Below are 22538 nucleotides of genomic sequence, written 5' to 3'. Positions count from 1 at the left end.
GCGGCTCGTCGGTGCGCCAACACGGACGCCGAGAAGATCTTCTCCATCTGCACCATGCTCATCGGCGGTATGCCGGACACCTCGTATGGAATAACGTGATTGGGCAGGCACGCTGTTTATATCGTGGGAAAGCGGACGTGAAAAAAGGCTGTCCTCACTCAGGTCCACATGGAGCTGGAGGGGGCGTGGCCTCCCGCTCCGGCTGAAAATCGGGAGATTTTCGGCAGAATATTTGTCCCGGGAGGTTTTCGGGAGAGGCGTTGAACTTCGGGAGTCTCCCTGAAAATTCGGGAGGGTTGGCAAGTATGCTTGACCGTCACACGTGGACAACTTAAACAAGTTGAAAAACTTATTCGGGTGTTACCATACAGTGGTCAATTGTACGGAATATGTACTGTACTGTGCAATCTACTAATAAGAGTTTCAATCAATCAATCAAAAGTGTGAAGGAAAAAAAGACACTTTTTTTATTTCAACCGTACCTCTCTCAAAAGCCTAAAGACTGACCGCACAGTTCACAATAAAAGTGCCGCTCCATTGTGCCTGCGCTAACACAATAAGAGTCTCCGAAATCCAGTGCAAACAAGCTAGCAAGCTACGGAGTTTGCCGCCAATGTATTTTTTGTAAAGTGTATAAAAAGGAATATGGAAGCTGGACAAATAAGATGCCAAAAACCAAACACTTTCATGTGGTATTAAACAGAAAGGAGGAACTTTTTTTCTCCTCCATTTGAAAATGTGGACGTTATCAGCACTGCTGTCTGATTCCTATCAATGCAAGTCATCAGAATCAGGTAATACACCAACTTATATTCTTGTCTTCAGGAAAGAAAGAAATCTATATGTTAAACATGCATGTATATTCATTAAAACACCTTTAACATGTGAACAAAAACGGCAAAATAAATAAATATAATTTATATACTGAATACCGTATTTTTCGGACTATAAGTCGCAGTTTTTTTCATAGCTCGGCCGGGCTCCAGTGCGACTTATATGTTTTTTTCCTTTTGTATTATGCATTTTCGCCAGGTGCGACTTATACTCCGAATAATACGGTGTATATATATATATATATATATATATATATATATATATATATATATACATACACATATATACATATATACATATATACATATGTGTGTGTGTGTGTGTGTGTGTGTGTGTGTGTGTGTGTGTGTGTGTGTGTGTGTGTGTGTGTGTGTGTGTGTGTGTGTGTGTGTGTGTGTGTGTGTGTATATGTATATATGAGGTAGATCACCTCGACTTGGTGATTTATTAAGTAATTGATTAACGTTGAAAAACTTATTGGGGTGTTACCATTTCGTGGTCAATTGTATAGAATATGTACAGTACTGTGCAATCTACTAATACAAGTTTCAATCAATCAATCAATCTCTGCCTACTGAGCCTATGGTGCTGTTAAGTTATTGTGGCTCAATTTGCCTTAATTATTTTTTTCATTTTAATGTATTATTATTTAATATATATTATTGTTTTAGTTGCTTAAGAGATATTCCTGGCTCTGAATTTGCTCATTGCTATTTTTATGTTTTTGTGCATTATTTGTTGCTGTCATCATTAAACTTCATTTACTCAGTACTTGAGAAGTTTTTTCACAACATACTTTTTACTTTTACTCAAGTAAATATTTGGGTGACTACTCCTTACTTTTACTTGAGTAATAAATCTCTAAAGTAACAGTACTCTTACTTGAGTACAATTTCTGGCTACTCTACCCACCTCTGGTTTTAACCAATCAGATGGTTGTGTGGGTGGGACAATGCTGGGTGCTGTGGAGGAGACAGAGGCAGAAAGCAGAGCAGCTTGTTAAGACTTTAGCTTAGGCGGCTACTTCATATGTTCGTGTGGAAACTCGTTCGGTACACCTCCGAACCGGAACCCCCGTACCGAAACGGTTCAATCAATCAATCAATCCATATATATACATATATATATATATATATATATATATATATATATATATATATATATATATATATATATGAGTGTGTGTGTGTATATATATATATATGTATGTATATATACAATATATATGTATATATAGATAGATAGATATGAATGTATATATGTATGTACATATGTGTATGTATATGTATGTATATGCATGTATATATGTAAATATATATATATGTATGTATGTATATATATACAGTATGTATGTACAGTATGTATCATGTGGGCGATATAGACGATATATATGTTTTTAACACTATCAATATATCATGAATGCATGTTGATGACACATTGCCCTGCAAATTTAACAGCCACACACAAACGACCACTCTAGCATTCTGGCTAACAAGCTAGTGGCTAACATTACTCTACAGTGTGAGGCTACATATAAATCCCGAATCCTCACCTCCACGGCGAAAATTAAACCTGTTTCTTACAAGTAGCATTATCACTGGAGGCCGAAGAATAGCTAAATATGCTACACTTTCCGCCAAAGGAGGATATGCTAAGTGTTAACCGCTAAGATACAGCTCTTAAATGTAAACAAAGGTGGGTGGATTGATACAAATATCGACACGAGCGATACCAAGTATATTGGTATATGTTTTTGTTTTTTTGGGGGGGGATTCGTCAAAAGAAAGCAGAAGTCGTGTTAGCAAGGTTTCCACATGTTGCGCTATTTTCTTACACTTCCTTACATATTCCTTATTTATGCACCTTAATCTTAAGATCTTATTGATTATCGTTAAGTGTTCAATGCGATTTTACTATTTTGTGGACATTGTTTTCCATGCTTGTGTTGATATTTCCCTTCTACTTTGACAGCTGAGGGGATTATAATCAGATTCCAAATACAATTGTTTACATTTAACATATTCTTCTCCTTGTCCTTGTTTCCCATAGGTCTTAAGAATATCAGTTTTCACGATATCGACCGATACAAAACACTTGAACGGTGATACGGTTTCCAGCCGTATCGGCATATTGCACATGTTCGATGGAAGCCTAACGAGAGGACAAAACGTAAACATGATGGACTGCGGCGAACAAAGCGAGAGGTTCCGCCAGCAATAAAGGCGGCGCCACGCAGAGCTCAGCACGCCGCTTGCTCTCTTCGTTACCAGCATGGAGCACTGGAAAGCGCGGAATTACCGGCTTACCTTCGGCCCGCGTGGTGAAGGGGGAATCGACGGGTCGCTTGGCTGAGAACTGGCCCCCGAGAGAGGTCATTAGAAAGCACAGGCTGAAGAAGCCGATCCCCACCACAAAGATTCTAGAAGAAGAGAAAAGGGCTTTTAGAGGACGAACAAAACAATTTGTACTCACCCAGGCCCTTTGGTTCCAAAGCTGTGTAAAATGATGAAATGACGAGAACTTTTGACAATTTATTCGAGGAAAAAAAGTAGGTACAAACATTAGTAATATGTGTGCTGGGAGAGTGATCCCAGCTATCTCAAGGTGGAAGCAACTGGGATTGAAACTGAAAGTTAACTTGATTTGAGTGCACACATTCTCCTCCACTCTCTTTCCAGGCTAGTACTTCACGGCACCATAAACCAAAGAAAGTAATACACCGTGAATCCCCAAATATAATCCGCTTTTGTCCTACACTTTGAACCCTGCGGCTTATAAAACGGAGCGGCTAAAACATAATGTTTTGTCTTCAAAAGTTTGCATTAAACCCAAGCAGAGGACTGAAATGGTGTGTTGTTTTTTGTGCTATGGCGCCATCTTTTGGACCAGTTCTCCAACTGCAGGTATTGCGGGTTGAAAATGTATTTCTTGTTTTGATGCCGCAAAACCAGAAATAAGTATCCATAGCATTTTTGCTGGAAGGTAGTCGTCATCCATCACTCCAAGCAACGTTTGTAAGTTTTACAATATAACTAAGACGATTCTTACTTACAAAAAAAACGTCCCAGCTGTGACGTCTGTAGGAAGGTTTTTGTGCATATTTGTACGTGTTCTTGTAATGTAATCAAGCTAGCGTCGTTAGCATTTGCTAATATGCTAACACGTTTACGAGTGTCTGTGTTAGTATTATTAACTTACAATGGTATTATTTTTGTATTGTTTCAGTTTCACCAATTCCTCAGTAAATTCACCAAAACGTCACCGTGGAGTTATTGAGTCTGTTTAGCTGATTGGAGAGCTAGCTTCCGCAGCTTGCAGGTCCATGACGATGACTTCTGTTTTGTTTTTTCAACCATTTTACTGCCGTGTTACAGACACCGTTTGTAAACAAGTAAGGTATGTAAATAAACATTTACAGAATATTTGTGTGTAAATAACTCATTTCACAACATATATATCTGCAGCTTATAGTCAGGTGTGGCTTATATATGGAAAAATATTGTTTTTCTCTAGTGGGTGCGACTATATATCGCTCTACAGTCCGGAAAATATGGTAAGTGTGTGAGAGTGCATTGATGACCAAACACGGTGAGATCATCATGTGTGCGTGTGATCATGCAAGCCTCTTGAGAATATATATATGCATACATATATATACATACATATGCATATGTATCAGTGACGTGCAGTGAGGTTGATGGCTGGTGAGGCACTGACTTCATCACAGTCAGATTTACAAACATATGAACCTTAAAGAGTATCTTATTCACCATTTGATTGGCAGCAGTTAACGGGTTATGTTTAAAAGCTCATTCTTCCCTGCTTGGCACTCAGCATCAAGGCTTGGAATTGGGGGTTAAATCACCAAAAAATGATTCCCGGGCGCGGCGCCGCTGCTGCCCACTGCTCCCCTCACCTCCCAGGGAGTGATCAAGGGGATGGGTTAGATGCAGAGGACAAATTTCACCACACCTAGTGTGTGTGTGACAATCATTGGTACTTTAACTTAACTTTACACATACAAACTGTAGCACACAAAAAAGTACATTTAATAAAAAAAAAAATGATTATGGTCTTACCTTTACTTATAAATGAAGTCCATGTGCAGCTCCTTTTGAACAAAAGCATCGATAACTTGTTTATAGAAGTCTTCCTTATCTTTCTTCAGTTTTAAAAGTCTCTCTGTCTCGATGGAGATCTTCCTTTAAGTATTACCTCCTGCTTCGATTGAAAGTCCAGTTTAGAAAACTGTTTTATTTTAGATATGTAATCCTCCATGTTAAAAGTCCAGGCAAGAGGAAAAAATAAACGATCGCTGCTAACTGTTGCTGCTTGTTGTCACTTCTTCTGCAGCTGAGTAGTCGCAGAAATGCTCCCTGGGATCACTAGCGCCCTCTACCACCAGGAGGCGGGATTACTGCGAGCCTCACCCAGTGCGTCTTCGCAGCAGTTTTATGATTGCTCAGCACAAGAAATACGTTACACACATACAGTTGTTGACAAAATACACTGTACATTATATACCTCAGCTAACTAAACTATGGAAATGTATAATATAATTCATATAGCAATACGGTCTCACTGCACAGCAGGCCAGCAGTTAGTCGAGTCATTGCGCAATCCATGGTGAGGCTCAACTCAGTGACGTGCCTCAACTGGCTGCTGACTCACCGCAAATCTCTTCTCAGTATTTGAACGGCAAATGTGAAAATTCAGCGATTTTGAATAAAAAATAATCTAAAACTGGTTAAGTTAAATGGAAAATAACTTTATAGTATAATCACTGGAAACATATAACAATTTAATCTTTTTTTTTTTTCTTTTTTTTTCCATGATGGCACGTGAGGCCCCGCCTCACCTGCCTCCCCTGACTGCACGTCACTGATATGTATATACATAAATATATACATACATATAGTACATATACATATATAAACATACATATACACACACATATATATACATACATACATAAACATATATATACATATATACACATACATACTGTATATATATACTGTACATTTACATATATACACATGCATATATACACGTACACACACACAGACTGTAGTATCGACCATATACCGATAATTTACCTAGTATTGTTTGTGTCAATATTTGTATCAATCCGCTCACTTGTTTAAATTCAAGAGCTTAAATTTTTTTTTTTTTTTTCGTGAACATTTGAATAATTTCCTATTTCCTTTTATTACATAACACAATTTTTTTAAAGTCACTAATGAAAAATAACTGAACAAAACTGCTGAATTCTTGAGTTTGTAAACAACAACAATTATTTTGTGATTAACCAAAAAAATAATGTTACCACTCTCGTATCGGCCTAATACTAATACTAATACTATTTTTGGCATCATTAATTGTATCGATCTGCACACTTGTTTACATTCAAGAGCTTTAGCTTAGCATGGGCTTATTGCATCCTCCTGCGGTGTGTCGTGCAGCATGTTTAGCTCTTCCTCCGCCTCCAGTGATAACGTTACGTGCAAGAAACTTACTTTTTATGTGTTTTAGAAGCTGCAGTGTTGAGGGGCGCTTGCTAGCGAGGACTCTGCATTGCCTTTGTTGGCTTGCTGCTGTCAAAATTACGAGACACAGCTAAAATGTGTCATCAACTTGCATTATCAGTCACCATATGAAACAAACTGATACTTACACTGTATACTGTCTATTTTGCACAGCTGGGCTATTTAAGTGTGTCATTTCAAGTATACGTTCCAATTACAGTACATTAGTGACACTTTGCTGCACTTATGTACGTGAGCTTGGAAAGAAATGTCGTTTACTGTACATGGATCATTATCGTGCAGACTATATTATATGACTATATATTTTTACAGTGCAGAAAAATGTTTTCATCTTTTTCCACTCATGCATTGCCGTAACTTCAGTAGAGAACACCAAAGGCATGATTGTAGCACCAGAACAATCGCCAACAAAAATAAATAAATTAAAAAAGCCATTTACAAGAAAGAAAATATTTCATACGATTGACCATCAAGAAAATAGCTTTAGGCATTTTGCTGCAACAATGGCGACTCATAAGCTGCTCTATTAAATTCATCCATGGCACCAGACTGAAGCATTCGTGTGTGTGTCACTTTAAGACAGTGGTTCTCAAACTGTACTGACCAACATTACAATACAGTAGCGTAGTAGGCTTAAGTGTTCATTAAAAACAAGGCAGAGGTTTTATTTAACAAGTATATGTAATATTTTTTTTTGCCCACAGTATCACTACACAAAGTTTGAACAGTAACACTTGAATATAGGACCACGAGATGGAGCGCGTCGATCTCAATCAGGGGTGTTCAAAGTGTGGCCCGGGGGCCAATTTCGGCCCCAAGCTCGTTGTGTAACGGCCTTCGCCAGATTGTAAAAGTAAAATTGATTGTTATCAGTAGTGCTGCAAAACGATTTCGTTTTTAACTAAGATTAATCACAATTAATCACATGTATTAATTGCATCCTTAATTTCAATGAACGTTAAAAAAAGAAAAACAATGTTTGGACACAAATGCAATTTTGTTTGAAAAGATTGAAAGGTAAAAGAGCTAAATAAATGATGTGATTAATCTGTGTCTACACATGATTCATGCAATATTTTGTGATTATTCACCTGAGTTAACTCCTCATACATATTTTACTGATTTCCTTTGCAGAGAGTGAGGTGAGAGCGATTTTGACACTATAAATATGGGACTTGGAGCCAAGTTATTTCGACATAATTGGAGTGCTTACCCAAATAAACCGGAAAAAAGGTCCCCAGCTAGCTGGACCAAATGCACAACTGTCTATCAAATGAGTCAAACTCTATATTGATCATGATACACGCAGCACATCACGCGTGTTAATAAAATTACAGTCCACCATGACTATAAATACTATAATTTGTCTATAAAGTTGTTATAAGTACACCTCTGCAGAAAATGGCATCCTTATTGACTTGAAATATTGTTTAAAAATATAAAATAAACAAATGCGAGTGTGTGTTGTAATCATGGCAGAATTGATGACAACGTAGACAACTATTTTTGGAGAAATGAGGATTCACAAGCTTATTTTTTTTAAGCTGAATATACTGAGGATGAACTGCTGCTTATAGAAGCGAGTGCGAAGGAAGGAAGGGTGAGACGTTGGAGCAGATGGAAGCCGAGAGAGTGAGGTGAAAGTGATTTTGATGCTATAAATATGGAACTTGGAGCCAAGCTATTTCGACATAAATGGAGTGCTTATCCAAATAAACTGAAAAAAAGGTCCCCGGCCAGCTGGACCAAAAGTCACAACTGTCCATTGAGCAGAGGTGGGTAGTAACGCGCTACATTTACTCCGTTACATCTACTTGAGTAACTTTTGGGATAAATTGTACTTCTAAGAGTAGTTTTAATGCAACATACTTTTACTTTTACTTAAGTATATTTATAGAGAAGGAACGCTACTTTTACTCCGCTACTTTTATCTACATTCAGCTCGCTACTTGCTACTAATTTTTATCGATCTGTTAATGCACGCTTTGTTTGTTTTGGTCTGTCAGACAGACCTTCAAAGTGCCTGCCTTACTGGTGACGTTGCAATTCGTTCCACCAATCAGATGCAGTCACTGGTGACGTTGGACCAATCAAACAGAGCCAGGTGGTCACATGACCTGACTTAAACAAGTTGAAAAACTTATTGGGGTGTTACCATTTAGTGGTCAATTGTACTGAATATGTACTGTACTGTGCAATCTAATAATAAAAGTTCCAATCAATAAATCAAAAGTGTGAAGGAAAAAAGATACTTTTTTATTTCAACCGTACATCCCGTCAAAAGCCTAAAGACTGACCGCACATGAGGACGTTCCTGTCTTCACAATAAAAGTGCCGCTCCATCGCGCCTGCGCTTTCAAAATAAGAGTCTCCGAAAGCCAGCGCAAACAAGCTAGCAAGCTACGGAGTTTGACGCCAATATATTTCTTGTAAAGTGTATAAAAACGAATATGGAAGCTGGACTAATAAGATGCCAAAAACCCACCACTTTCATGTGGTATTAGACAGAAAGGAGGAACTTTTCTTCTCCTCCATTTGAAAACGTGGACGTTATCATCACTACTGTCTGATTACAATCAACGCAAGTCATCAGAATCAGGTAATACACCAACTTATATTCTAGTCTTCATGAAAGAAAGGAATCTATATGTTAAACATGCATGTATAATTATTAAAACACCTTTAACATGTAAACAAAAACAGCAAAATAAATACATATAAATTATATACTGTATATATCAATGTATATGTATATATATATATATATATATATATATATATATATATATATATATATGATATGAGTGTGTATGTTACTCATCAGTTACTCAGTACTTGAGTAGTTTTTTCACAACATACTTTTTACTTTTACTCACGTAAATATTTGGGTGACTACTCCTTACTTTTACTTCAGTAATAAATCTCTAAAGTAACAGTACTCTTACTTGAGTACAATTTCTGGCTACTCTACCCACCTCTGCCATTGAGTGAGTCACACTCTATATTGACCATGATACACGCAGCACGTCACGCGTGTTATTACAACTCCAGTCCGCCATGACTATAAATATAAATACATATTTTACTGATTTCCTTCGTCACCTATGACACAAAGCTAACGGGTGTTTTGTTCAGCTATCTTAGCAATAATAACATGCACCAGTTTGCGTTTAGTATCTTTAAATGTACAAAAGTATCAAAGTTGTTTCTAAAAACGTTTGGACACCCAAAATCCAAAAACGTTGTGGGATCATTTTGATCTTAAAGCGCCAAATAAGGAAAATGTTTCCTAGCTGTCAATATACTCCTCCCCTCTTAACCACGCCACCACATACTAGTGATGTGCCTCGGTGAGCGTGTGGTACACTCAATACCTGTACTGACACTGAACTGAGACTGTGTTGGTGTTTCTAAATGCCCCTCCCCCATCTGCTGGATTATACAAGTCATTACATTTGACTTGCTAACAAAATGAATAGTTGGCAAATATATTGTTTTTTTTTGTTTTTTTAGCAAACAGCGGCGCAGAAAGGAATATGAAACTTGCACATGTGGTTAAGAAGCCAAATAATAAAACAGGAAAAGAAGAACATATACCTTATTTGGCGCTATAAGATCAAACTGATCCCACATTTTGGAATTTCACTTTTTTTGTTTTAATTCCATTTACATTGAAAATAGAGACACAAATGGATGTCTATAACGTGAGATGCCGAAATAAGTACTTCCTGGTAAACAGTTACGTCAAACGGTCACATGTTTTTTTTCTTAAAGACACACACATATACGTAACCCTCACTTCTGGCTCATTCAACAGAGTTCCACGCTTCATATTCCTTTCTGCACAGCTCCACGTTTAAAAAAAGAAGTAATAATTACCAAAAAAAAAAAATAATGATTTTATTAGTAGGTCAAATGTAATGACTTGTATAATCCAGCAGATGGCGGACGACCATTTTGAAATACCAACACTGAATCGGTGACGTGCCAGTAGAGGTAGTGAGTGTGCCACACGCTCACTGAGGCGTCATTTACCCTTCACGAGTAGTGCCAGTTAATCTTTACAGGAGGAGATAAAAGAAAGAGAAGTGGGATTTAGAATTCAAGGTGTGATTTGATCTCCCGACAAATATGACAGGCGACTCCTCCTAAAGTGTCATGTAGCACTAAAAGCTACGTTTACTCAGACACAGACACTCTATCACATCTTTTGCACTTCTGATACAGGCTTACTTTAAAAACATTGGAGTCAAAAAGTATAAACATCTTTCATTGCTAAATGTCCTTCATACTTTACATTGGGTGTCTCCATCTGATACAGACATCTGATATCTGAAATGATATCTGGATGATATCAGCTTTGCGTGTAAAATGTGCGATACTGTTAGAGAGCCATTAAAAAGGGAAGTGCACCTTTTTTGTAATGTTATGAGAGACAAAAACACACACGTCTTTTTTTTAGTATTTTAAAAATGATGTATATAATGTAGTAACAGACACCTTCATAACAATATGTAATATGTACAATATACACACTGCAAGTATATATATAATGTAGTAACAGACACCTTCATAACAATATGTAGTATGTACAATATTACATATTGTATATATATATATATATATATATATATATATATATTGTAGTAACAGACACCTTCATAACAATATGTAATATGTACAATATACTCACCCGCGAACGCAAAAAGGGACAAGCGGTAGAAAATGGATGGATGGTCAATATACACACTGCAAGTATATATAATGTAGTAAAAGACACCTTCATAACAAAATGTAATATGTACAATAAACACACTGCAAGTATATACATAATGTAGTAACAGACACCTTCATAACAATATGTAATATGTACAATATACACACTGCAATTGTGTGTATATATATATATATATATATATATATATATATATATATATATATATATATATATATATATATATATATATATATATATAATGTAGTAACATAAACCTTCATAACAATATGTAATATGTATAATGTACACACTGCAAGTATATATATAATGTAGTAATGTAGTAACAGACACCTTCATAACAATATGTAATATGTACAATATACACACTGCAAGTATATATATATATATATATATATATATATATATATATATATATATATAATGTAGTAACAGACACCTTCATGACAATATGTAATATGTACAATATACACACTGCAAGTATATATATATATATAATGTAGTAACAGACACCTTTATAACAATATGTAATAAGTACAATATTTACTGTATTTTGGTCATATTAATCATTGCCGGAACTAATACCCCAGCGCATTTATTATCATTTCCACAGCAACGGATTTCTGACTTCTGGCAACAAATGTGTGTTCCTACTTCCAGAAACAAACGCGAGTGTGTGTTCTAATAATGGCAGACTTGGTAACTGACAACAAAGACTACTATTGGACAAATGGCAGAGTCTGCTTCTTTATCAACAACAGCTGGTGTACAGACGTGACGGTGATATCCAAACACTGCTCTCCTTCTCTGGAATATATTTTCATTCACTGTAAGCCCTTTTACTCACTGCGTGAGATCATTTCATTCATTCTGGTGGCTGTTTACATCCCACCCGGTGCGGACGTGCGTGACGCTCAGCGCACGCTTGCAGGACAGATCTTACATGTGGAATGTTTTTTTCCGGACTCTCTTGTTATCGTGCTTGGTGACTTTAACAAGGGAAATTTGAGCCAGGAATTACCAAAGTATAGGCAGTTTATTAAATGCCCGACCAGAGAGGAGAACACTTTGGATCACTGCTACACTACAATAAGCAAGGCTTTTCATGCAGTACCGCGCTCTGCTCTTGGACTATCAGATCACGTGATGGTGATCCCTTCATACAGACAGAGACTGAAACTGACTAAATCTGTTATGAGGACCATTAAGTGTTTCACCACCGAGGCTGTGGACGAGCTGCGTGCATGTTGGGAGACGACAGACTGGGAGGCAATTGGAGCGGCCACGGACAATCTGGATGAGTATACAGACACTGTGACCTCATACATACAGTTCAATGAGGCGCGCATCATTCCAACGCGCACCAGGGCTTGTTATAACAACGACAAGCCCTGGTTCACACCCAAGCTCCGACAGCTGCGCAAGAAGAAGGAGGCTGCGTGGAGAAGCGGGGACCGGAGTACCTACAGAGAAGCGAAGTACCACTTCAACAGGGAAGTGGAGAAAGCTAAATCTGTGTACTCTAACCGTCTACAGGAACAGTTCCGCTCCAATGATTCTGCGGCCGTTTGGAGAGGGCTAAGGACCCTTACGAACTATAAGCCCAAAACCCCCCAGGCCCTGAATGACCGGACTCTCGCTCAGGGTCTCAACACACATTACTGTCGTCATGAACGGCCTTCAGCTCATCAAAGCCCTGCTCCCCCCACCATCACCCTCCCCACCAATGCCAGCACTTCATTAAAGGAGTTAAAGGACTCAAAGGACTCCAAGGACATCACAGGACTCCAAGAACATCATAGGACTGTAAAGGCCCTCTCATCCGAGAAGAGGATGTACGCCGGCAGTTCTTGAAGCTGAATACGCAGAAGGCCCCCGGGCCGGATGGAGTCTCCCCCTCCACTCTCAGACACTGTGCGGATCAGCTGGCTCCTGTCTTCACTGACATTTTTAGCACCTCTCTGGAGCTATGCCGCGTGTCGTCCTGCTTCAAGACCTCCACCATTGTCCCTGTCCCCAAGAAAGCACGGATCACAGGACTTAATGACTACAGGCCGGTTGCGCTGACGTCTGTGGTCATGAAGTCCTTTGAGCGCTTGGTCCTGCCCCACCTCAAGGACATCACCGCCCCCCTCCTTGACCTACTGCAGTTCGCCTACAGAGCCAACAGGTCTGTGGATGATGCAGTGAACCTGGCCCTCCACTTCATCCTGGAGCATCTGGACTCCCCAGGAACCTACGCTAGGATCTTGTTTGTGGACTTCAGCTCTGCCTTCAACACCATCCTCCCTGGACTGCTACGATACAAGCTCTACCAGCTGAGCGTGCCCGACTCCCTCTGCAGTTGGATCAATGACTTCCTGATAGACCGAAGACAGCACGTGCGGCTGGGGAAGATTGTCCCGGACAGTCGAACCACGAACACTGGTACTCCTCAGGGCTGTGTACTCTCCCCCTGGCTCTTCTCCCTGTATACAAACTGCTGCACCTCTAGTCACCAGTCCGTAAAACTGCTCAAGTTTGCGGATGACACCACCCTCATCGGGCTCATCTCGGATGGCAATGAGTCCGCCTATAGGAGAGAGGTGGACCGGCTGGCGTCCTGGTGCAGCCTCAACAACCTGGAGCTGAACGCCCAGAAAACAGTGGAGATGATCATGGACTTCAGGAAAGTCACAGCCCCACCATCCCCCCTCACCCTGATTGACTCTCCCACCCCCGTCTCCATTGTGGGCTCCTTCCGTTTTTTGGGCACCACCATCACCCAGGACCTCAAGTGGGAGCCGACCATCAGCTCCCTCATCAAGAAGGCCCAGCAGAGGATATACTTCCTGCGGCAGCTGAGGAAACTTAAGGTGCCGACCGAGATGCTGGTGCAGTTTTACTCAGCCATCATCGAGTCCATCCTGACCTCCTCCATCACCGTGTGGTTCCCCGGCGCCACAGTCCAGGATAAGCATCGCCTGCAGCGCATCGTACGTGCTGCTGAGAAGGTGATTGGCTGCAAGCTCCCATCCCTCCAGGACTTGTTCTCCTCCAGGACCAGGAGGCGTGTGGGTCGGATCACAGCTGACTCTTCTCACCCTGGACACAAACTATTCTCCCCTCTCCCCTCAGGCAGGAGACTACGCTCCATCCAGACCCACACCTCCCGCCACCTGAACAGTTTTTTCCCCTCGGCCATCAGGCACATGAACAATAACTCCTAACAGTAGCTCCTTGAATTCCTTTCTAAGTCTATAACAAGATTTGATAGCTCAGTTATGGCTCTTTTTATTACCAAATATGTGTTATATGTGTTTTATGTTGCACGATTGCACCAAGAAAAATTCCTAGTTTGTGAACCCGTTCTCAAACAATGGCAATAAAACTATTCTGATTCTGATTCTGATAACCTTATTTTTGAAGCTGAACATACAGAGGATGAATTACTGCTTCTCGAAGCTAGCGCGAAGGAAGGGTGAGACGTTGGAGTAGACGGAAGCCAAGAGAGTGAGGTGAAAGGGAAGGACAACAACACATGCTTTATCAGTATCATGCTTCAAAGCCCATATCCAAAAGCTGTGCGCTGCAAAGCGTCTTAATTGTCGCCATCACTCCTGACTTCCCCATTTTGATTTTTAAAAATCAGCGCAAATTGTTTTATTTATTTTTGTATGTTAAAGTGTGTTATATATTGTGCATCTGATTGAATGTTGAATATATTTTATTAATTTTTCAGTATCTAATGGTTCAAATCGGGCAAAACATTTTTATAGTTTCAATAAGTATTTTTTTCCCCACAATTTTTTTTTCCTTTAAATCTTTTCTGTTAAGACTTAAAATGTTTTTCTTTGTTGTAATTTGTTCTATATTTTTTATGTTTTATTTTAATTTTTTTGTTAATAAACACACAACACAATTATAATACTTTTATAGACAAATGATACTATTTATAGTTGCGGCGGAAAGTGGTGGAGGGTGCTTTTTTTTCTTTTCCCTGGGGGGGGGGGGGGGATAACAGAAAATGATTGAGAAGCACTACATTTGTCGACGTAAACAAATATCAAATAAGTGCATATTAATTACACATGCAAAATCTCCAAGGCATATTCAAAATTATCCGGTAACAAATGTGTCCGCATCATTCAATGTACTACGCCATGGGCTTAATTTAATAGATTGTTGTTGACCACAAGGTGTCAAATTATTGTATTATTTTTAAACCACTCCACTTCCAGACGGATGATATGTTCATAACTACCATTGTTCTCTGACTCATTTCACTTGATCAAACCTTTTCTAAAATGCCACACTACAAAATACTAAGTATGTTGTTGTATGATTCATACTGATATACGTGGCGGTGGTATTTAATCAATAATGTAATACCTAGAGTACATACATCATTTATATTATATTATTTGGTTTAAAAAATATATATTTAAATGCACTTTTGATGATTCCATTAGATTGTGCAGGGGTGCCTAATGAAGTGACCATATTTGCAAACTTGACAGTGCGCTGAATGTGGGCTGTGTTGTGCTTTTGCGCACATATTAAAAAAAAATTAAAAAAAACACGCATAAAAAGTATTTCATTCCCAACCTTTGGTCCGTCATATTCCAGCCAATTGGCCGGAAGAACGATCTCACCTGCACGTCCTTACCTGAAGGGTTTGAAAGTGAGAAGACATCTCCTCGTCATCATGGAAAGGTCGCCGCTCGTCATGGTGCGTTCAGGGTGCTGCCGGAGCGTGGGAGCGCCGGACTCGAACGCGTAACTTTAAAGCCGAGTGCAGCAGGCGGTGGAGCGGCGGAGCGCGCCGCCATCGTCGAGCGCGGGACAACTTCCACGCGGCGTCTCTCTGCGGTGCTCCGCCGTGGGCTCGGTGGTGCTTATGCCGCGCGTGGACGCTCTTTACCTGCCAAGTGCCGCGTGCGCGTCGGCGCTGCGTCGCGCGTCCATGTGCTCTGCCGCTCCAGGACACATGAAGACTGACCTGGAGAATTTGTGCTGCGGGATGCAGCCTGCTCGCAACGCCATCTAGCGGCTCCTACTGGGAAATAAAGAAGCTACAATGATTTTTTTTTTTTTTTTTTTTTTTTACATACTATCAATCTTAAATTGTGTACACATACAACGTGTACAACGCTGTACACGTTTGCATTGTACATTTACAGAACATTACAGGCTAATAACTGCATTAATTTTACAGTGTCATCTTTACAGCAAATTACTGTAAACCAGTCATTCTCAATATTTGGTTGGTCCCCCCGTGGAAGAAGAAACCATTTTTTTGAAGTTGAATATACTGAGGATGAACTGCTGCTTGTAGAAGCGAGCGCGAAGGAAGGAAGGGTGAGACGTCGGAGAAGACGGAAGCCAAGAGAGTGAGGTGAAAGCGATTTTGACGCTTTAAATATGGAACTTGGAGCCAAGCCATTTTGACATAAATGGAGTGCTTACCAAAATAAACCGGAAAAAAGCTGGACCAAACGCGAGTGAGTCACACTCTATATTGATCATGATACACACAGCACGTCACGCGTGTTTTTACAACTCCAGTCCGCCATGACTATAAATACTATAATTTGCCTATAAAAGTTGTTATAAGTACACCTCTGCAGACCATTGTATCCTTATTGACTTGAAATATTGTTTAAAAATATAAAATAAATGCGAGTGTGTGTTGTAATCATGGCAGAATCAATGACAACGTACACAACTATTTTTGGAGAAATGAGGATTCAGAACCTTATTTTCTTTAAGCTGAATATACTGAGGATGAACTGCTGCTTATAGAAGCGAGCACGGAGGAAGGAAGGGTGAGACGTCGGAGCAGACGGAAGCCGAGAGAGTGAGGTGAAAGCGATTTTGACGCTATAAATATGGAACTTGGAGCCAGGCTATTTCCACATAAATGGAGTGCTCACCAAAATAAACTGGAAAAAAGGTCTCTGGCCAGCTGGACCAAACGCACAACTGTCCATTGAGTGAGTCACATTCTATATTGATCATGATACACACAGCAAGTCACGCGTAATATTACAACTACAGTCCGCTATGACTATAAATACTATAATTTGTCTATAAAAGTTGTTATAAGTACACCTCTGCAGACCATTCTGTCCTTATTGACATTAAATATTGTTTAAAATTTTTAAATAAACAAACGCGAGTGTGTGTTCTAATCATGGCAGAATCGATAACAGACAATGTAAACAACTATTTTTGGACAAATGAGGATTCATAAACTAAAGTACACCTCTGCATACCGTTGTATCCTTATTGATTTTAAATATTGTTTAAAAATATAAATCAACTCATAACAAAGAATAACTATCAACTTTTTTTATATGTAACAGAAATGATTTGAGTGTATCAACTTGAAATAAAAAAAAATCTAACATTTATTTTTAAAAAGAAAGACTTGAACCATTTGATACTAAAAAGTATAAAATTATGAAAAAGAATTCCAGGCTATTAGGCGCTACTTTTTTCCTTCGCTTCGTACCCTGCGGCTTATAAAACGGTGCAGCTAATTTTATGGATTTTTCTATTAATAAAGTATTTCTGATTCTGATTCTGAAGCTGACGGCCATAATACAAATAGTTTGTATTATGGCGCCATCTTTTGGACGAGTTCGCCCACTGCAGGTGCTGCTTGGCGAACGTTTTCTTCTGTTTGGTGCTTTCAACCGGAACTACAAGTGCTGTTCTGTCTGGGGTGGTGTGGTTCAGTTGGTAGAGCCGCCGTGCCAGCAAGTTATGGGTTCCAGGTTCGATTCCGGCTTCCGCTATCCTAGTCACAGCTGTTGTGTCCCTGGGCAAGACATTTTGCCCACCTGTCCACACTGGTTTAAAATGTAACTTAAAGATGTAGATAACGGGCTTCACTATGTAATGCACTATATACATTAGAGATGCGCGGATAGGCAATTATTTCATCCGCAACCGCATCAGAAAGTCGTCAACCATCCGCCATCCACCCTATCTAACATTTGATCAGAACCGCACCCGCCCGCACCCGCCCGTTGTTATATATCTAATATAGACAATGCAAGGCATTAGTGAGGTTATAAAGCTTTTGCCTGTTAAAGAAAGGAGACTGATCCAATGCAGCACAGACATTCCCGTGCCACGCTGTCACGACCCAGACGCACACCAGTGCGCAATCATATGGGAGCCGCGCTGAGCGCACCTCCAAGCGCGTCTCGCTGCCGGCGACGGCCGGGTATGGGCCCGACGCTCCAGCGCCATCCATTTTCAGGGCTAGTTGATTCGGCAGGTGGGTTGTTACACTCTCCTTAGCGGGTTCCAACTTCCATGGCCACCGTACTGCTGTCTATATCAACCAGGGTGAGCCCCACCCCTTTCGTGAGCGCACTGCGCGCGGAGTGACCCCTGTTATGCGCCCCCGGCAACAGGGGTGGCGGGCAGGTAAGCTGCGCGGGCGGAGCGCGCGGAGTGACCCCTGTTACGAGCCCCCGGCCACGGGGGTGGCGGGCAGGTAAGCTGCTTACCTGCTGCGCGTGACGCCGGCCGCAGCGAAGGCGGACGAGGCGGGGTGTCGGTGCGGTGGGCGCAGTGGTGACCCTGGACGTGCGTCGGGCCCTTCTCGCGGATCGCCTCAGCTACGGCTCCCGGTGGGGCCCTCTCGGGGGAAGGGGCCTCGGTCCCGGACCCCGGCGAGGCGTCCCTTCTCCGCTCCGTAAAAGTGTCCATCTCTTTTTCTTTTTTTTCTTCTGTTGTGGCATATGCTGCAGGTGCCTGCTCGTTTTTCGTATGTGGGTAACAACATTTAACTATGTATCTATATTTCCGAATTGGTTTATCTGCCACCCGCCTGAATCTATTTAAAATCTAATTTTTTTTTATTTCAACCGCCCGACCCGACCCGCGGATAAAATCTAATTTTTTTTTATTTCATCCGCCCGATCCGCGGATAATCCGCGGACTCCGCGGTTGTGCCCGCAAACCGCGCATCTCTAATATACATATAATTCACTTTACTTCTAGACGTCCATAGCGTTTCTACTTGTATGGATTCTCCTAGCAATGTTTGTAAGTTTTACAATATAACTAAAACAATTCTGACTTACTAAAGTGTACCATTTGTGATGTCTCTAGGGGTGTTTTCATGCATATTTGTACGTGCTATCGTAATGTAATCAAGCTAGCTAATACACTAACACGTATTTTTTCTTATCAAAATGAGGACGTTGGGATTATTGGGTACAATGTTGTGGAGTGAACATCTTTTGGAAGTGAGGTTCGAGGCATGATACTGATAAAGCATGTTACTCGCATTTGTTGACTTGAGTATTTTACTCTGAAATCACAGTTAATGGCTGTGAAATGTAAGGATATAGAAATGTGTTGCAATTAGGGTTGTACGGTATACCGCGATACTAATGAATCATTAGTATCGGTCCACCAAAAAAAAAAAAAAAGGACCAAAAAGTAGCGAAATACATTTTGGTACCGGTACCAAAATATTGGTACTGGGACAACACTAGTTGCAATGTTACAGTGAATTTTGATTCCAGAATTTTACTGTTTTTTTTTTTTTTTCAATTATCACAATTTTACATAGTGTGAAAAATAATGTTAAAAGCTTTGAAATCCTGGTAAAAAATGTTACAATGAATATAGAGCAATACATATGCTAACCTATAAACTACTTGTTTTAACTATAAACAAAACATCCACATCGTAATGTGTGTAATAAGCTACAAAGTGAACCAGTGTAATAACTAATCTAACCCCCTTGAGATATTTTAATGTATTATTTTTTATAATTTACTAATATTATTCCACTGACTTAGACCTTTTTGAAGGCTTTATCACGTCCAAAAACTACGCAAAGGTTGGTCTTTTTCTATTTTACTAGTCTTTTACAAAAGGTAAATGTCAGAATAATTGTATCTAAGTTATCACAAAACTTTGTGTTACATTGAGTTCAGCTCGCCCGGCGAGAGGACAAAAGCTGTCTTTGATCCTACCAAGCAGAAGGCTTGTAAAACTCCACTGTGTACGATGGGAAGCGACATGAAGGTTCTGTTTCTTTGATGTATTGTAATCCACAGAAAGATGTTGTCTTGACCCGAGATCTACAAAGTGGAGAAGAAGCAGGGCCTGACTCCCCTCCAGGCACCTCCTCTTTGAACTGTTTTACGACCTTTTCTTTGAACTGTTTTTAATCTAAGGCGATGGCTGTTTACGACCACCCTCCCTTAGAAACAGCTGTTGCCATGTAATCAGGTAAAGTCCAAATAAAAGAGGAGGCGTACAATCTTTCGTCAGAGCGTGGTGAGAGTACAGCCCAAATGTTTCTCCTCAATTGAGCCAAATTTAATTCTGTCTCTGTTTAATTCCTTGCTTCTTTGTCTGTTTAATAGATGTCATCAGTGTTTGAACCTGACAGTAAACATGCGAGGCTGTAGGCTACTCGCAGCTACATAACAGCCCAGCATACAATAGCACACCAGCTAGACATACAGAATAATCATTGAACAATAAAACGGCACAATTGTCAATATAAACAAGCGTCAATTATAGCAAAGATATTTTCACTCCACTTCAACTAAAAGAAATGATCAAAGACCCAATACAGTTTGCTGCATAGGTTGTCGGCTATTTTGATTTTCAGGAATGTCAATAAAAAACCAAAGCTACTGGCCGCACTTTTGCGATATCATTTTCATTGTGATTCTGACATTTTGGACTTTTTTGGCATAAATATATTCATATGGATTCAATACTAAGTCATATTTTGCTTGGGTAACTAATACTTATTTCACTAAAAACTAGCTACATTTTATTTGGAGCCACTCCCACTAGGAAAAAAAAACACTTTTTAATAATGCAAAATGATATTAATTTTTAATTCAAACTTGATGCATTCTTTTTACTAAAAACAACTCATAGGCAACGAATTCTTCAATAATAATTTGTGTATAGTGCAAAATAACAAAAGGTAACATAATAAAAACATTGAATATGCACATTTTCTGTATATCTCACCAACCGGGATTTGATGGGAGTACAATTGTTTAGCAGCCCGGCACTCACGCTGTGCGCCACCGGGGACAGAAAGTGAAGTTGGCCATTATATTTTTAACAGTGACGGAGCAGGAAGGGTCTATAGTGGGGGTCTGCAACCTGCGGCTTGAGAGCCGCATGTGGCTCTTTAGCGCCTCTCTAGTGGCTCCCTGGAGCTTTTTCAAAAATGTATGAAAATAGAAAAAGATGGGGGGAATAAATATTTTTTTCTCTTAATATGGTTTCTGTAGGAGAACAAACATGACACAAACCTCCCTAATTGTTAGAAATCCCACTGTTTATATTAAACATGATTCTCTGATGAGAGTATTTGGCGAGCGTCGTTTTGTCCTACTAATTTTGGCGGTCCTTGAACTCACCGTAGTTTGTTTACATGTACAACTTTCTTCAACAATGCCACAGAAAGACATATTTTATGCTTCTCATTCTTTTTCTCATTTTGTCCACCAAACGTTTTACACTGTGTGTGAATGCACAAAGGTGAACTTTGTTGATGTTATTGACTTGTGTGGCGTGCATGTCGAGCATATTTGGTCAGTGCATGCCTGCAAGCTAATCAATGCTAACATGCTATTTAGGCTAACTGTATGTACATATTGCATCATTATGCCTCGTTTGTAGGTATATTTGAGCTAATTCAATTTCCTTTACTTATGTCCTCTGTTTATTTAATTTATATTTGCATGTCTCATGACACATTATCTGTATGTCATATTTGCTGCATTTCTCATAGTTGTTTGTGTGCCATGGTGTTCCAGACCACAGCAAACATTACCCAGCTTGCATAGATTGTAATAAATCCATTAGAAGAAGACAGCCTGCCGTTTCCTTTAACTTGGACACACACATCTATACTTTTGGCCATTCTAAGCCAGTCATTTCCAGGAGTTATCTCACCCTCTGAGAAGTTTTACAAATGTTTTCCAATGTTGTAAAAATGTGTAGAATAAATATTACATTTCAACATTTCTGTCAACGAAGATTTGTGTCAGCACATAGTCATTTTGATAGTAGGCAATAAAGCTAATATAGACACTTACATCATGCGTTGCCTTCATTATAACACGTATACAAGACTTTTAAAGTCATTTTGATAGTAGGCTAATATAACTAATATAGAAACTTACATCATGTGTTGCATTCATTATAACACTTATATAAGACTTAAAATGTTTTGCTGCTCCAGACAGATTTTTTATTATTATTTTTGGTCCAATATGGCTCTTTCAACATTTTGGGTTGCCAACCCCTGGTCTATAGGAATAAAACTGTATTCTAACTTTTTTGATCATCTTGAATTTAATTTGGTGCATGTTTTGTACGAAAAATAATTGGAAAGACATTAACAATATTAACATATATTATAATTTTCA

At 39.6% G+C, this 22538-nt stretch overlaps 1 protein-coding gene across 1 annotated transcript in view; it reads right to left on the bottom strand.

The window, feature by feature from the left end:
• Positions 1–22538, bottom strand: part of LOC133620255 (alpha-1,6-mannosylglycoprotein 6-beta-N-acetylglucosaminyltransferase B-like) — a 357389-nt gene that overhangs the window by 251222 nt on the left and 83629 nt on the right. Inside the window, exon 3 of the mRNA XM_072915959.1 lies at positions 3141–3253. Within this exon, the coding sequence (XP_072772060.1) occupies positions 3141–3253 (113 nt within the window). The remainder of the gene's footprint in view (positions 1–3140; positions 3254–22538) is intronic.

This window comes from Nerophis lumbriciformis, linkage group LG24 (genome assembly GCF_033978685.3).
Source record: "Nerophis lumbriciformis linkage group LG24, RoL_Nlum_v2.1, whole genome shotgun sequence".
NCBI classification, from domain to species: domain Eukaryota; kingdom Metazoa; phylum Chordata; class Actinopteri; order Syngnathiformes; family Syngnathidae; genus Nerophis; species Nerophis lumbriciformis.
The sequence above is the reverse complement of the archived record's forward strand: the minus strand, read 5'-3'. Positions and strand labels throughout refer to the sequence as shown.